At 53.4% G+C, this 16544-nt stretch overlaps 1 protein-coding gene and 1 non-coding gene across 2 annotated transcripts; one reads left to right on the top strand and one right to left on the bottom strand.

Moving 5' to 3' along the window:
* The first annotated feature begins 1985 nt into the window (after window positions 1–1985).
* On the top strand, window positions 1986–8521 carry SNAI1 (snail family transcriptional repressor 1). Its single transcript, XM_024750354.1, has 3 exons — window positions 1986–2137; window positions 2883–3410; window positions 7513–8521. Exons 1-3 carry the CDS (start codon window positions 2056–2058, stop codon window positions 7695–7697), a joined length of 795 nt encoding a protein of 264 aa, XP_024606122.1. The 5' UTR covers window positions 1986–2055; the 3' UTR covers window positions 7698–8521.
* Window positions 8522–16159: 7638 nt separating this feature from the next.
* Window positions 16160–16232, bottom strand: TRNAW-CCA (transfer RNA tryptophan (anticodon CCA)). The gene has a single exon. It is a non-coding gene; the product is annotated as a tRNA-Trp (tRNA).
* Between the last annotated feature and the right edge of the window lie 312 nt (window positions 16233–16544).

Raw genomic sequence — 16544 nt, 5'->3', positions numbered from 1 at the left:
TGCTAGTGACCAAATTTTAACTTTTTATCTTTCTGATGGTGTGAAATGGTATCTCACTGTGGTTTTAATTTGCATTTCTCTCATTACTAATGAGGCTGAGCAGTTGGTGAAGTTAATGCTGAAACAAAGAAAAGGAGCCAACATGGTGAAGATCTGGGGAGAGAGATTTAGGGGGCAGGGAAGATGAACGGTAGGTGCCAAGGTCCTGTGGTAGGCAAGGGCTGGGATGTGGAGGAACAGAAAGAAGGGGGTGATCATTGTGCAGGGGGAAGGAGGAGAGTGGCTCAAGACAGGATCAGCAGAGGTCAGATCAGCAGGGTGGAGGGCCGTGGTGAAGACTTTGGTTTTTACTCTGGGTGAGATAGGAATATGGGAGGTTTTGAGCAGAGGGACACAGCCTTACTCCTCCCTCTGGATGCATGTGGAAAATCGTGATTGAAAGTAAACAGACGTAGAAGAGGCTATATTCTTCGTAATGACTGTGCGTGGCCTGTCTCCCCCACCATACCCTCCCGTCACCAGTTAGAACATGGTAAGGATTGTCTTGTTCACAGCTGTTATCCCCAGCACCTGATGACCAAAGCAGACAGTTGTCCCTGCCTTCATTCTAGGTGGTGAGTGGAGGGACTTACAGGTTTTCATCGTCCTTGCTTCACAGGTGGAAACCCGTGGGCAAGACCTGTGGATTTATTTCCGTGCCACAACCCCACTCCAGGCGGGGCATGGCCATCAAAGTTGGTGGGCTCACAGGAGAGCTGAGGATGAAGTGTCCCTCCCCTGGGCCCACCCCACAATGAATCAGTCAGTGCCTCCCTTGGAGCCCAGCCTTAGGTCCTTTAGACACAGTATTGACGACCCCAGACAAGTGAGGAGACCACCTCAACCCCACCCTTCCCCACTTCTTTCTCCCACCTGCCCAGAGTACTCTTTCTCAACCATTCTAAACAGGTCCCTCCTCAGCTGAAAATTCTTCCTTGGCTCCCCAGTGCCCTTGGGGCAAAGTCCAATCTCCTCCAGGCCCTGGAGGCCAGGCAGATCTGACCCATCAGCCCTGCCCACCCCACCCCCAGCCCTGAGAGCTGCTCTCAGTGGCTCTGAAATAGTTACTGATTCTAACCTCAGGCCTTTCCCCTCGGTATTTCTTCACTTCCTCTGGTAAGTGCCCCCACCCCGACCCCCTGTCAAGTGACCCGCCTCTTGACTGTCACAGTGCCCTGTGGTCTCCCCCCATCAAAGCACACTTCCCTTTGCATTGGAATTGTCTGTTTACTTCGTCTGTCTCCTCCGCCGGACAGGGAGCTACCCTTCGGCAGAGACCCCGAGTGTTTTGTTCAGGGCTGTATCCCCAGCTCCGGTAACAGTGCCTGGCATGTTAGTGGGCACTCAGTAAACACTGAGGGAACGAATGCATTTTTCTAGATGATGCCCGTTTGCTTTGCAAAAAAGGCTGTAGCACTGCACAGTCAGCAACCACGTGCAGAAGTCCATTGCTCTTCCCCGTCCCCGAACTGTGTATTGTCCCTTTCATTCCCACGCTCTTTGCGAGTCACCTTCCGGGCGAAGGCACCCCCTTCCCAAACCCGAGGAGGTGGCAGTATCGCAACGTCAGGTGTTCAGACTCGCGGCGCGCGGCGCCAGGGGGCGCCAGAGGCGGGCTACCGTGCCGCGTCGAGCTGGCTGGAGCTCGGGTCCCGAAGGGGGTCCCGCCTAGTCCGGGGTTCCCGGCGCCCCGCCCCCGGCAGCCCGCAGCCGGGTGATGAGTGCAGCCCCGAGGCCCAGAGCCCGAGCGGCCCCTCCCGACTCCCAGCGCCACGCGGCGCGAGCCCCGCCAGACCCCGGCGCACCTGCTTGGGGCGTGGCGTCCGGCGAAGGCGCGCCTCGATTGGCGCGGAGGTGACAAAGGGGCGTGGCCGTAGTCGGCCCCCGCCCACCCGCGGCAGTCGTACTTAAGGCAGTTGGCGGCCAGACTCCACTCACAGCGCAGCTGCACGGCCTCGCGTGTGGAGGCTTTTGGTATCCCAGCACGACCCGGCTCCCCCCGCTGCTTCAGCCACCATGCCGCGCTCTTTCCTCGTCAGGAAGTCCGCCTGCTCCCGCCGGAGACCCAATTACAGTGAGCTCCACGACTCTTCTCCAGGTGAGTGGACGGGGTGCCGGACCCCAAGGAGTTTGGGGGAGGCAGGCGAAGGCTGCATGGGGGGCACTTGAGAGGCAGGGCCCTTGGGGACAAAATGGAGGGGCCAAAGTCGAGGGGCCAAAGTCGAGTCAAAAGATAACAGTCTGGGTGTGAATAGGCCGGGGCAGGTGGATCCGGGAGATTGGGAGAGGGCTTTTAGAGGCCGGTGGTCTTTGGCTGAGGGGACTAATTAGCCGCCGAGAAAGCGGGGCGCCCCGAGAGCACAGAAGTGAGAGGAGGCGGCTTGTGTCTGGATAGACGCCGGCCTGGGGCTGGAAAGAGTCCGGAGTCCACAGGATTTGGGGGAGGGGGTGGGAGAAGAGATGTGTATGGAAGGGGGACAGGGGTGGTGCCTCGGCAGCTGGGGAGATTAGGGGCCAGGGAGCTGGGGGTCTTGCCTCAGGCTGGGGACTTGGGCACCGCAAGAGGAAGGAGACCTGAGAATGACCTCCTTGAGTTGGAGCTGGGGAAGGGGGTGTCCTTCCTGTAAGATCTGGAGGTTGAGGTGGGAGAACCAGGTGACCTGGCTGAGGAGGGGGCTCTGCCAGGGCAGGAACCTGTCTGTCCTGGTCATGAATCTTTTTTATTCATCTACTAAGCATTGAGTGCCAGCCCCACTCAGCCCCTGGCCCACATCAGGCTAATGTTTGCTGACTGACTGAATGATCTAATCCCTGACCTTGCGCTTTTCCCTGTCTCCTCACAGAGTTCACTTTTCAACAGCCCTACGACCAGGCCCACCTGCTGGCAGCCATCCCACCACCCGAGGTCCTCAATCCCACGGCCTCACTGCCTACGCTCATCTGGGACTCTCTCCTGGCACCCCAAGCCCAGCCGATTGGCTGGGCCTCTCTTCTGCCCCAGGAGATCCCCAAGGCTGTCGAGCTGACCTCCCTGTCTGACGAGGACAGCGGGAAAGGCTCCCAGCCCCCCAGCCCACCCTCACCGGCTCCTTCGTCCTTCTCTTCCACCTCAGCCTCCTCCCTGGAGGCCGAGGGTTATGCTGCCTTCCCAGGCTTGGGCCGGTTGCCCAAGCAGCTGGCTGGGCTCTCCATGGCCAAGGACCCCCAGTCTCGCAAGGCCTTCAACTGCAAATACTGCAACAAGGAGTACATCAGCCTGGGTGCCCTTAAGATGCACATCAGAAGCCACACGCTGCCTTGCGTCTGTAGCACCTGCGGGAAGGCCTTCTCCAGGCCCTGGCTGCTGCAGGGCCACGTCCGGACCCACACTGGTGAGTACCCCTGCAGACTGGCTGCCCTTCTCACTGTCCCACTGCTTTTGCTACAAGCTCTTGTAAGATGGGCTTGCTGTTACTTTCAGACTGTGGAAACTGACCCCTCCCCACCCAGTCCCCTGACTCCTAGCTCAAGAGTTCAGGGGCCTGGCTCCGAAAAGTTTGGCAGAAACATTCGTTCATTCACCAGCTAAGCAGATGGGCTAAGGAGATAATTTTACACGTCCCTCTGCAGGCTCAGTTCCTCAGCCAAATGGGTTGGAGCTGGGTATGGGAAAGGTGTAACCAGCACCTTGCTGTTGGGGCCAGGTGTGAAGGGGCTCACCCTGCTCCACTTCCCCCACCCGCCCCCCAGCCAGACAGGATGTTTGTCAGACTCCCCACCTGCCTCTGAATCCTGCTTTGGGATCTTCCCAAACTTTGGGCTGCTGTTTCACCTCTCTAAGCCTCAGTACCCGCCTCTGTGAAATGAGCATAGAAACACCTTGTGGGGTTTTTGCTCTGGTCAAATGAAAGAAAGCATACAGAAATCACCTGGGACAGTGCTTGGTACATGATCAGTACACACAAAAATCATAGCTGGTATTCATTCTGCTTCCATGCTGTGTGTCTTTGAGCAAGTGATTTAACGCTCTGAGCCTCTCCGATTATAATATAATCATATAGGGTGGGTTACGATAGCATTTCGTACGGGGCTGTCTAGATTCAGTGGCTCCTTAATCGCTTTATAATATCATCATGGTTCTCAGATCTGCTCTCCCCACCCCCATTCACACTGCTGAACAGATAATCTTAATCCTATCATGCAGACCCGGGAACACGTTTGCTGGCAGAAAACACAATTATGTCTTGGTGTTTCAAAAAATGCAATACTGAATGTGTAGAAAATTATGAAATGGAGACTGTTCTAGTCTTTAGCTTTCTGGAAATGCAGAAAAGGTAGCCACTCCACCTTTTCAGAACATGAATGGTGGAGGCCACCCTGCTTGGGGCTGCTCTTTGGAGAGTGTCTGTTGAGGGAGAAGAGGGTTCAAGGGTCATGACTGTTGGTTTTGGGGGTCAGGTTGGCCAGGTTGGAGACTCAGTTCTGGCATTTCCTCATCCGGTGGCTGACCTCTGAGTGAGCCGTGAGGGTCAGTGAGGTGGTTTGTGAAGCCTGGCATTTTGCAGGCATTACTGGTGTCATCGTTACTCCTACGGGGGTGGGGGGCATCCTCCACACCTTGCAGACTGTGGCTACTACCCATGTCTCTTACCTTGTGCACAAACAGCTCTGATTTTAACATGGAAGGGTCCAATTGCCTGGCCTCTGTCCTGGGTGCCTGCCCAGCTGATGGCGTCTCTATTTGGGGGGAGTGGAAGCCCTCAGATGCTCCCCTGGGCCCCCCAGCTTCTTTCCCCTCCCACTCGGACATTATTTTAATGTAAAGGCATGGCTCAGACACTAAAAGCCTGTTGAAACGCACCAGTGCCATCCTCATCAACTCCCATTGTGTGCCATAATGGTGCGCCCAGGGGGCGGGGCTGGGGGGGTGGAGCAGGTGCACGAGGCAGCGGTGCCCAGCACCTGTTCCAGGCCGCAGCTGCTGGCCCGCAGTGTGTCAGGCCACGTTAATCCAGGGAGTATTGCATGTACACTGCCCCCCTCGGCGGCCTTTGTCCCGCCGGTCTGGTGCTGATTTCACACTCCAGGAGCACCATAAAGACGTGGCTGGGGTGGGGAGGGGGAATCCGCGAGGGGTGGAGGTCTGCTGCCTCCTGCTGCACCCCTCACATCCCATCAAGCCTGCCCCTTTGTTCAGGTTTGTGTCTAATCATGAGAAACATAAAGATAACGTTCACTGAGCACTTGGCAGTACGGGAGGCCGGGGAAGGCGTGATGCTCAGGGCTTCCTTCACCTGTGTCAAGGCGGTAAATCCACCAACAGTCCTAAGAGAGAAGTGCCATCATAACCCCCATCTTACAGGTGTGGAAACTGAGGCATAGAGAAGGAAGTCACTTTCCCAAGTCACAGCCCATGGGCTGGAGCCAGGGCTCCTTCACCTTGGCCAAGCGGGTGAGGGGGCAGTGGGGATTACAGGACTCCATCCCCTTTTCCAGACCTGCATAGCGTGGGCCCTGAGTTCACAAAGGAGTGTGTGAGTGAGGAGGAAGTTCCCTTGGACCTTGTAGACTGCGGTCATCAAACCCTTCCGGCCTGGTGTGTAGAGGCAGCTCAATACGGCAGAGCAGGTCACTCAGGTGTCCCTTCCCCAATCCTCTGGCCAGGTCCCCGCTCTCTGCCCCAGGAGACTGAGCCCATGGACTTGGTTCCACAGTGGGCCGCAGGCATCTGACTTCTAGACCCCGCCCTCCCTGCTCAGCTAGTGCCCCAGGCACCCAGGAGGCTGCTGGAATTCATTCATTCCCAGCTCTCAATTCCAGCACTGGGATTTAACTAGAGGGCCTTGGCCTAGGGGCATATAAGGCTGGGAATGGAAGGATAGGAGAATGTAGTTTCTTCTGGAAAAGACTATTCAGTATTACAGAATAGTGCCGGGCCTGTGGTAGGAGCCTGATTAGTATTTGTGTAATGCATTACCCTTCTGACTTTATTTGGGAAATGCTGCAGCCCCAGGAAAAAGCAAAACACAGCATTTGACGTTTCTGGAATGTGAGTTACAGTCTCTTGATTGGGGCAGGAATTATGAAAAGTTGGTGAATGGTGTTTTCTGGTGGTAATTGAGGAGTCAGGCTCTTCTGAGACCTTTATAAAAAAAGACTTATTGTTGTACAAGCATTTATTGAGTTCTCACTGTGTACCCAGCCCCGAGTGCAAGACTCTTCTCAATACAGCCTGGCCAGGCAGGTGAATGAGGGCCACAGGCAGGGTTTTTAAAAAAAAATAAGTCATAAGGTAAAAGGTTTCTGTAGCCTCTTGGGGGTTCTGGGCCTTGGGCTGGAAGCTTGGAATGGATTCGGTGTCGGTGTCGGTGGCAGGGGGGATCCTGCCCTCATGGGACTCAGTCTGATTGGGGGATGAACAGACTTGAAACTACCCTGAGTGTGATCCGAGTTGATGGGGAAGCAGGATAAAGGAGTGACCTGCTGGGGGATAGGGGTGGGCTGGGGCTTTAAGGCTGGCTCTTAAGCTTTGTCCCCAAGAGGAAGTAAATCCAGGGGTTAATAAGGAACATCCATTACAGCCCCCTTAACTGAGGGGCAGTCTGTGTAGTGCTTAAAATCAAGGGCGCTGGGCTTCCCTGGTGGCGCAGCAGTTGGGAGTCCGCCTGCCAATGCAGGGGACACGGGTTCGATCCCTGGTCCAGGAAGATCCCACATGCCGTGGAGCAACTAGGCCCGTGCGCCACAACTACTGAGCCTGTGCTCTAGAGCCCGTGAGCCACAACTACTGAAGCCCCTGTGCCTAGAGCCCATGCTTCGCAACAAGAGAAGCCACCACAATGAGAAGCCCGTGCACCGCAACGAAGAGTAGCCCCCACTCGCTGCAACTAGAGAAAAGCCCATGTGCAGCAACGAAGACCCAAAAACAGCCAATAAATAAATAAATAAATAAATAATAAATTCTTTAAAAAAAAAAAAATCAAGGGCACTGGAGTCGGGCTATTTGGTCTTGCTGAGATGCTGCATATTCCCTGTGCCTCAGATTCACCATCTCTAAACTCAGGACAAAGGTGGGGTTAAATGAGATAGTGTAAAATGCTTCCACTGTCCCTAGCACAAAGTGTTCAGCAAACACAGTTGCCATCACTGTCATCAGTGTTGAGCACTTCCTGCTGGCAGGGCAGGAAAAGTACTTGATTCAACCTTCTCTCAATTACCAGCCTCTATGAGTGGGAGATGAACAGCTCCATTTTACAGATGAGCAAATGGAGGCTCAAGAGAAGCCAGCTGACTTGCTCAGGGCCACACGGTGGGAAGCAGCAGGCGCTCCCTGCCAAATCCAGGCCTTTGGACACTGTATGGCCTGGCTTTTCTGGGTCGCGGGAGTTCCTCAAAGTTGGAGTGAGCCAGGGGTGGGTGGGGATTTCAGTAGACGTCAGCTGTTCTCCCAAGTGTCTGAGTCTCACTCAGCTCCCTCCTGTCTTCTCTCCCCAGGCGAAAAGCCCTTCTCCTGCCCCCACTGCAGCCGCGCCTTCGCTGACCGCTCCAACCTGCGGGCCCATCTCCAGACCCACTCGGATGTCAAAAAGTACCAGTGCAAGACATGCTCCAGAACCTTCTCCCGAATGTCCCTGCTCCACAAGCACCAAGAGTCAGGCTGCTCAGGGGGGCCCCGCTGACTCTAAAGGCTCCTTGCACCTCTCCGGGCCCTACCCCAACTCCAGAAGGAAGGACCCGGCATCCTTCTCGCTGCCACAGAGTTCCCTCCTGAGCTCCGCCTTCTGGCTGCGTTGGCCCCCCAGGACTCTGAGGACCATTTCCCAGTCCTCTGCTCTGAGCGCCTCACCGGGCTCTGAGGGGGGCCTTTCTTTGGACAGCTGATGGGAGGGTGGCTTGCAGCAGAGACCCCTTCCTGGCAGCCGCTGCTCCAGAGTGTTCTGGAGTTGGCCTTTCTGCGTGGGTTTGTGTATCCAGAGCTGTTTGGATACAGCTGCTTTGAGCTCCAGGACAAAAGCCAGCAGACTGATGAGAAGCTCCCACCCCACTCAGGGGACCCCAGCCTCCCCTACAGGAACCCTCAGGCCACCCCCTCCAGAAGGTGCAACTAACTATGCAAACATCCACCCCCAGGTGCACTTGCGGGGGTGGTCCCTGACACAAGGACAGTGTCTAGACCCCAGGATGCCCCAGGGCCTGGGCAGCTATTTCAGCCTCCTGTTTGTCATGGTGGCACCTGTTTCACGGGCAATTTAACAACGTCTCCAAAGGGACTGTGAATAATTGCCTTCACTTGTCCAGGGCCCAAATGGGGTGCTTCGGCTCCACTGATGTGTCTCCCGGAACTATTTTCGGGGGCCCGACAGGTGGGCCCGGGAGGAAGATGTTTACATTTTTAAAGGTACACTGGTATTTATATTGCAAGCGACATTTTGTACTAAGGAAACGTTTTGTATAGTTATATGTACGGTTTATTGATATTCAATAAAGTGGTTAATTTATATATTAAAAAGTCTACTTGGTTTTGTGTGGAGTGGGTATTTTAAAGGGCCTTTAGGGAGGGAGGAGGGGGGCAGGGATTCGTGGAGCTCGGATACTCCTGACACAGCCTTAAATCTTGGCCTCTTAAACATCACATGGCTTTGGACCTCTGGGTTTGTCAGGGACCTTGTTTGTGCAGATGGGTTTTCCTCGGAGCCTGGATGTCCTGTCCGATACGGAGGTTGGGAAACACCTGTGGGCCAGTGAGCAGTAGAGCTGTGTGTGCAGGTTTCTACACTGCGGCCCTTACTCATTCTCTCGTGCTCCCGTTTTGAAGCCGACCAGGCCCACAGGGTGAGAAGCCAGCTCCCTGGGTCTTATCAACTAGGCCTGCTGTGGGGCCTTCCCCAGCACTGCAGGTCTTTTGGGGAGGGAGCAGTTGCTGCCCCCAGATGAGGGAGTGGAATGTGATGAGTAAGAAGGGGACAGAGGACGTCCTTCCTGTTTCCAGGGGCTCCAGGCCCCACTCCGGCCTCCCTGTCAGACCCACACCTCTGTCTGGCCTCTGGGTACCAAATGGCCTTTGATGCAAGGAAATTGGCTGGCTGGAGTCGGGAGGGTGAGAAGCCAGGCCAAAGGGTAGGGGTCATTCTGCTTCCTGCTCGAGGACAGGACAGGACGGGAAGACGGTCTGCTTGCGTCCCGTCCCGTCCCGGGCTGAGCTAATTCACTCACGGCAGGCTGTCATGGTGACCTCACCTCTGGGGCCCTCCTGGGGCCAGGAGAAAATGAGTGTCCTTTTTGAGCACAAAAGGTGCCGAAGGTGCCAGTTTCCTGCGGGGAGCTGAGCAGGCGTCCCAGAGCCCCAGAGTCAGGCCGGGGGCGGGGGAGCTTCGTGTTCCAAAGGAGAGATGATTCTTTCTTCTAAACAGGAAATGGTGACCCACAGGCCAGGAGCAGCCCTTAATGACTTGCAGCTTTCCTCCCAAAAGAAAAAAAAAACTTCTCTAACAATCGCCAAATTGTAGCTGGCCTCCCTGAAGGGAAGTTAGGGAGTCGGTGGGGGGCTGGGGGTTTGGGCATCAATTTGCTGAGGGCCTACTGTGTCCCACGTCCCTGGGTGTCATACATCCACCCGTAGTAGGTGCTGACATTGATGGTGAATGTATAATTGATTTCACACACTCCCAGAGGGATGGGCCTCGTGGAAACTCCCAGCTGGCATTCAACATGGGTGCACGAGGCTCCGATCATTCTGGGAGTCAGGTACCAGGCTCATGCCCTTGGCTCGCAAGGCCTTGGAGCAAGGCTCTCCGCCTCTCGGACCCCCAGTTGCTGCCTCTAAAATAGGGTGATGACGGCGCCTTCCTCCCCGGAGACTGTAAAGAGATGTCCATCCAATTGGTTTTGATGAGCCCCGTGTGTGCCAGGCCCTGTTCTAGGCCCCGGGGTTACAGCCCTGAACAGAGAGACAGTCCCTGCACTCAGAGAACTAATGTTTTAGCAGGGGAGACAGAAAACAAATGAGTGATTAAATAAGCCGCTTTCCTACAGTGATGTGCCAAGATGGAATTAAAGAGAGCGCCTACTAGAGAGCAAGGGGGTAGGGCACCCTCCAATAAGGCGGGAGAGCTGCAGCCCGGTGCCCATTCTAGCGGGGACCTGGAGGAGGAGAGAGCTCCAGCCTCTCGAGGAAGCAGCAAGTGCAAAGGCTCCGGGGCTGGAATAAGCTTGCCACGATGCCGAAAAAGACCAGGGTGGCAGAGAGTCTGGGGGGACCAGGTGGGATGGATGAGCTGGTCCAGATCCTGCAGCACTTGTGCAGGTGGCCAGGAGTTCTATTTTGTTGAGCCCAGAGGACAGCCACAGGGACATTTTAAGCAGGGGAGCCATGAGGCCTGCTTTACTTTTGCACTGATTCCCCCCATCCTGGTGGAGAATGGAGTTAGCCAAGTCAGAGCTGGGAGCCAGTGAAAGGCCCAAGGCAGAGGGATGACTGCTGGCCTGGCCCAGAGGGGTGGAGGCCTCGGGGGATGGTTGGATTGAAGAATCTGTGGCAGCTGCGCCTCCAGCCCTGTGCCAGGCACACCTGAGCGCTGGTGGGTGCGCGTTACTAGGGATTATTTAAAGGAGATGTTGGACCCGGTAGCGGGGTGGGGATAAAAAGAAGGATGGTTCCTGTGTTCTGATGCGGACAAGCCCCCACTCAGCCACATTTAGCTAAGTGAGAAAAATAACATGCAGACCATGCTCCCTTTTGTGGGAAGAAGGGTGGAATTGAGCATGCTATTCATTCTTGTTTGTATTTGCATACAGAAACTCTGGAAGGATTTACAATAAAACAATCAAAGCCATCTCTAGGCAGGTGCAGGGGTAGAATGGGGTAGATGGAGGTGGGCAGGAGAGAGCAGGGAGCCAGGTTTTTTAGATTTCTTTAAAACTTCTGATTTTGCCATAGTTTCAACCTGACAGAAAAGTTGCACGAAAAGTACAATAAACTGGAATCTTTTGATGGGCATCTTATCAAATGCAAGTCTGCATTTTCTCTCTCAATATACGCACATACACATACCCACTTTTTTTTTTTTTTTTTTTTGCGGTACGGGGGCCTCTCACTGCTGTGGCCTCTCCCGTTGCGGAGCACAGGCTCCGGACGTGCAGGCTCAGCGGCCATGGCTCACGGGCCCAGCCACTCCATGGCATGTGGGATCTTCCCGGACCGGGGCACGAACCCATGTCCCCTGCATCGGCAGGCGGACTCTCAACCACTGCGCCACCAGGGAAGCCCACTTTTTTTTTTTTGGAACCATTTGAGAGTAAGTTGTAGGCATGATGCCCCTTTACCACGAAGTATTTCAGTGGGTATTTCTTAAGGATAAGGACGTTCTTTCATATGACCACAGTTCAATGATCAAAATCGGGAAATTTAGCGTTGGTGCAATGCTATTATCCAATCCACAGTCATAATCAAGTTTCCCCAACTGCCCCAGTGATGCCCTCCATAGCACTTTAGGGGGTGGGGAGAGATCCAGATCCCACGTTGCATTTACTTGTCCTCTTTAGTCTCTCTTATTCTGAAACAGCTCCTTCCTTAGTCTTTTGTGAGTCTGACTTTTTTTTTTTAAAATAACTTTATTTATTTATTTTTGGCTGCATTGGATCTTCGTTGCTGTGCGCACGCTTTCGCTAGTTGTGGCAGGCAGGGGCTACTCTTCATTGCAGTGCGTGGGCTTCTCATCGCAGTGGCTTCTCTTGTTGCGGAGACCAGGCTCTGGGGCCTGTGGGCTTCAGTAGTGTGGCACGTGGGCTCAGTAGCTGTGGCTCGCGGGTTCAGTAGTTGTGGCGCATGGGTTTAGTTGCTCCACAGCATGTGGGATCTTCCCAGACCAGGGCTCGAACTTGTGTCCCCTGCATTGGCAGGCGGATTCTTAACCACTGTGCCACCAGGGAAGCCCCTGTGACTCTGATATTTTTGAAGAGTTCAGGCCAGGTATTTTATAGAACGTCCCCCAGTCTGGATTTTCCCAATGCTTCCTCATGATGAGATCTGAGCTGTGCACTTTAGGCAGAACCACAGCGGTGGGGCTGTATCCTTCTCAGTGCAACGTATCATGGGGCACATGACGTCAGTTTGTCCCATTCCTGGTGACGTCAACTATGACCACTTGGTTAAGGTGGTGTCTGCCAGGTTTCGCCTGGATAAAGTCCCTCTTTTTCCCCTTTTGTACTTAATCCGTATCTTGTGGGGAGACCTTCCAAGGCCACGTGAATATCACGTTACTCCTCAAACTTCCACCCACGAGGTTTAGCCCTCACTTGTGTTTTCTGCCTAACTCAATTATTGTTATGGTGGTTGATTTTTCTAGCTCCATCATTCCTTCTATTTTTACTGGTTTGCTTTCTACTGTAGGGAAGAACTACCCTCCTCTGTCTGGGCAGCAGCTCAGGGCTGTGGGTTGGGAGAGATTGGGTGGGGAGGAGAAGGGGCTGGCCAGGCCCTTAGATCCTCCCCTGGGTTTTTCTTTAAAACGAGTCCAGGAAATAAACTGGCTGTAAAGCTGGTCTCCGTGCAAGTGTCCAGGCAGGCAGGTCTGGGGCCAGGGCCACCTCTGGGCACATCTGGGCTCCATTAGTGATCCGGTGGCTTACTCATGGCTGTCCCTTGAGCTGGGATGGGGGGGTACTCTGGCGAGCAGGGATCTGGGTCCTCCTTGCTCTTTTTTGCTTTCAAATTGTCAATTTCACAAATGTTAGGAAAATTTATTCTTTCATTAAAAAAGAAAAAATGAAAAGATTAGATGTGAGGCTCAAGTGATATGTGATCAACACACCCTATCCTGATGCCTTTACTGTCTCCAGCGTGCCGTGCCGCTGTGAAGGGCTTAGTTTATATCTTCTAGATTAAAACAATAAATATTTACATGCACATATGGCTCCAATCTCACTCACAGGAAAAGCCAAAGTCCTCACCTTGGCCCACAGGGGCCTGCACGATCCAGCCCCATCACCTCTGCCTCATCCCCTTCCCTACCCCCCTCACTTCCTCCAGTCACGAGGGGTCCTCTGCCACCTCAGGGCCTTTGCACTTGCTGTTCCTCTGCCAAGAAGACTCAGCCCCCAGAGAAGCTCATGTGGCTGGTCTCCCCCACCATCCCTCTTCCCTTTACATCCCAGCCCCCATGCCCTGCCCTGTTTTGTTTCGTTTTGTTTTCTCCATAGCACTTGTCACCGTCCAACAATCCATATATTTCACTATCCACAGCTTCTCTGTTGACTGTCTTCCCCACTGGAATGGCAGCTCCACGCAGGTGGAAATTTTGTCTGCTTTGTTCATAGTCCAGCCTCCCGGTGCCTCAAGTCTCTCTCACAGGAGGAGCCCACTCAGTAAAACTTTGCTGAATGAATGATGAAAGAATATATGTGTGCTCCTAGGAAGTACAACGTTGTCACCATTCTTATGGGGCACTTTCTATGTGCCAGACCCTGTGCTGAGTGCCTCGTATAGATTAACTCATTAAACCTTCACAACTGACTCAAGAAAGAGGAAACCAAGACCCAAAGAGGTTAAGTAACTTGTCCAGGGTCACCCAGCAAGTAAGCGGCAGAGCTGGGATTGAAACCCTGAGTTCTTTTATGACTGTTGTCATTTTGTTCCTTCTCCCTTTGCAGTGGGTGTAATTAAAACTTTTTAAATTGAAGTAGAACAGAGTCTGGGTCTCTACCTACTACGCTCGCCTGCCTAGACTCTCTCACATAGTGGGGCCCGTTCTGTCCTTTAACATGTCTTCTAGAAACACCACACATCCTTCTCCATCCAGGTAGGCAGCCAAAGGTGTGCATAGATAGAGGGGTGGTGTAGGACCAGGAAAAGAGAGTTCAGTCCCCAACGGTACCCAGTGGGGTGGGGTATCCTGTGTGGTCCCTGAAGACCAGGAGAAGTTTCCAGACTAGGAGCTCCATGAGGGCAGGACCACCCACCTGGCAAGAGCTTGTTTGGTCCGACTTCCGTCTGTACCTAGGGCCTTAGACCCACTCTGGTGCCCACAGTTGGGTGAAAAATTAGTTTCCTGTGGCTGCCATAAAAAACTACTGCAAGTTGAGTGGCTTAAAACAACAGAAATTTATTCTGTCACAGTTCTGGAGGCTAGAAGTCCAAAGTCAAGTGTCAGCTGAGCCATACCCCCTGCCAAGGCTCTAGGGGGAGACTCCTTCCTTGCCCCTTCCAGCTGCTGGCAGCTCCCGGTAGCCTCGGCTTGTAGCAGCATCACTGGTCTCTGCCTCCATGTTCACGTGGCCTTCCTCTGTGCCTTTATTTCTCTGAATGTGAGCCCACGCTTCTTATAAGGACACCAGTCACTGGATTTAACGCCCACCCGAATCCAGTATGACCTCATCTTAGTTTGATTACATCTACAAGAGCACGATTTTCAAATAAGGTCATATTTACACATCTGGGGGTTAGGACTTGGACATATCTTTTTTTTTGGTCACAGCGGGTGGTGGTGGGGCAGACGCAATTTAACCCCCTGCAGATGTTTACAGCCAAGGGTGTGACAAGTCTTTCTCAGGGCCTGGAATGGATTTGGGAACTTTTTATTATTCACCCAACAAACCCTGAGGGAGAGTTGGGAAGCTGGCCTGGAGGAGGGGGACCCTTAGGAGGAGATCTGAGGAGTTGGATTTTGTCTCTGTGGTTCTTGGAAGAGAGAGGTCTTTAGGCAAAATCTCTGCCCACCCCAGATCTCAGAAGTTACTGTGTGAGAGGGGCAGGGGGATAGAAGGGGCCAGGTGAGAGAGGTCTGCTGGGATTAGGATCAGGGCCATGTAGGCCTGGGGGTCAATTTTTTCTTTTTTTAAGATTTATTTTTATTTATTTATTTAATTTTTTATTTTTGGGCTGCGTCGGGTCTTCAGTTGCAGCACGCGGGCTTCTCTCTCTTTGGGGGCGCACAGGCTCGATAGTTGTGGCACTCGGGCTTAGTTGCCCCACAGGATATGGGATCTTGGTTCCCCGACCAGGGATCAAACCAGTGTCCCCTGCATTGGAAGGCGGATTCTTAACCACTGGACCACCAGGGAAGTCCCTGGGGGGCAATTTTGGACTTACCCTGGGGGCACTCAGCAGGGGTGGGAGGGTTTGAGCAGGGGAGGAACATGAATGAGTACATTCTTTAGGAAGATCCCACGGGCAGCTGTGTAGGGAGCAAGACCAGCAGTACAGATTCCCTGCCCTCTTGGTGTCAGATGAGGCAGAGGAAAGGATGCAGTGGAGAGATATTTGGGAATGAGGGAGCGGGGGCAAAGACAATGCCTTGTCCGGATTTTGCAGCAACTGAGGGAAATAAAGACTCAGTGAGGCAAAGAGCAACCAGTCAGGCAAATAATGATAATAATAGCAACAATAAACAGCTCATGACAGTTCACTATCTGTTTTGCACAGATTACCTGATTTCATCCACATCCCTAGGTCATACAGGTATAAGGCTCTGGAGCCAGACTGCCTAGGTTCACCTGTCTCCTCAATGGTCTACCTGCTGTGTGATCTACAGCATGTTGCTCAACCTCTCTGTGTCCATTTCCTCATCTGAAGGACAGCCCCTTCTTCTGGGGGTTGTTGTACAGATTAAATGAACGAATATTTATAAAATTGCTTGGCCTCGGGCCTGGCATAGAGGAAAGCCTCTGTAAACATCGGCTATTATTGGGACTTCCCTGGTGGCGCAGTGGTTAAGAATACGCCTGCCAATGCAGGGGACATGGGTTCGAGCCCTGGGCCGGGAAGATCCCACATGCCGCGGAGCAACTAAGCCCGTGCACCACAACTACTGAGCCTGCGCTCTAGAGCCCATGAGCCACAACTACTGCAGCCTGTGTGCCTAGAACCTGTGCCCCGCAACAAAGAGAAGCCACCGCAATGAGAAGGCTGCGCACCGCAACAAAGAGTAGCCCCCCGGTCGCCACAACTAGAGAAAGCCCATGCACAGCAACGAAGACCCAATGCAGCCAATAAATAATTAAATAAATAAATAAGGTATTGCAAAGTTTTTATTTATTTTTAAAAATATATTTATTTATTTATTTGGCTGTGCCAGGTCTTAGTTGTGGTATGCAGGATCTTTAGTTGCCGCATGCAAACTCTTGGTTGCAGCATGTGGGATTCCAGTTCCCTGACCAGGGATCGAACCAGGGCCCCCTGCATTTGGAGTGCAGAGTCTTAGCCACTGGACCAACAGGTAAATCCCTCCCCTGGAGCCTTAAGTGGCCAGATGGCAGGGCCCAGGGGAGCTGAAGACTCTCTGTGAAGTCCTATGTTCCCCATCCCTCTGTGGGTACAAGCTGGAAGGGCCTCAGGTGAGGGGAACCAGTGCTCCCAAACCCGATTCTATTTAGTTGGTGCTGTGGCCTGAGAAAACATTTTAGAGGTGCTGAAAAGGTGACAGCAAGGAGAAAGGAATGCCGTGTATCACCCAGGAGGGTGCTTAGGGCGGGAATCCCCCAAGGAAACCCATTTTTACCTTAGGGAGATGAGCTGGGACTGGGCTAGAGAT

This window comes from Neophocaena asiaeorientalis, unplaced genomic scaffold (assembly GCF_003031525.2).
Source record: "Neophocaena asiaeorientalis asiaeorientalis breed wild unplaced genomic scaffold, Neophocaena_asiaeorientalis_V1.1 scaffold606, whole genome shotgun sequence".
NCBI lineage: Eukaryota > Metazoa > Chordata > Mammalia > Artiodactyla > Phocoenidae > Neophocaena > Neophocaena asiaeorientalis.
Note: the sequence above shows the minus strand (reverse complement) of the source record. Positions and strands in the feature narration are given on the sequence as shown.

Excerpts from the sequence above, each read along its gene's own strand:
- SNAI1 (XM_024750354.1), top strand. The coding sequence starts at position 2,056 with ATGCCGCGCTCTTTCCTCGTCAGGAAGTCCGCCTGCTCCCGCCGGAGA. Across the intron at positions 2,138-2,882 it reads GCTCCACGACTCTTCTCCAG|AGTTCACTTTTCAACAGCCC; the intron begins GTGAGTGGACGG and ends GTCTCCTCACAG. Across the intron at positions 3,411-7,512 it reads CCACGTCCGGACCCACACTG|GCGAAAAGCCCTTCTCCTGC; the intron begins GTGAGTACCCCT and ends TTCTCTCCCCAG.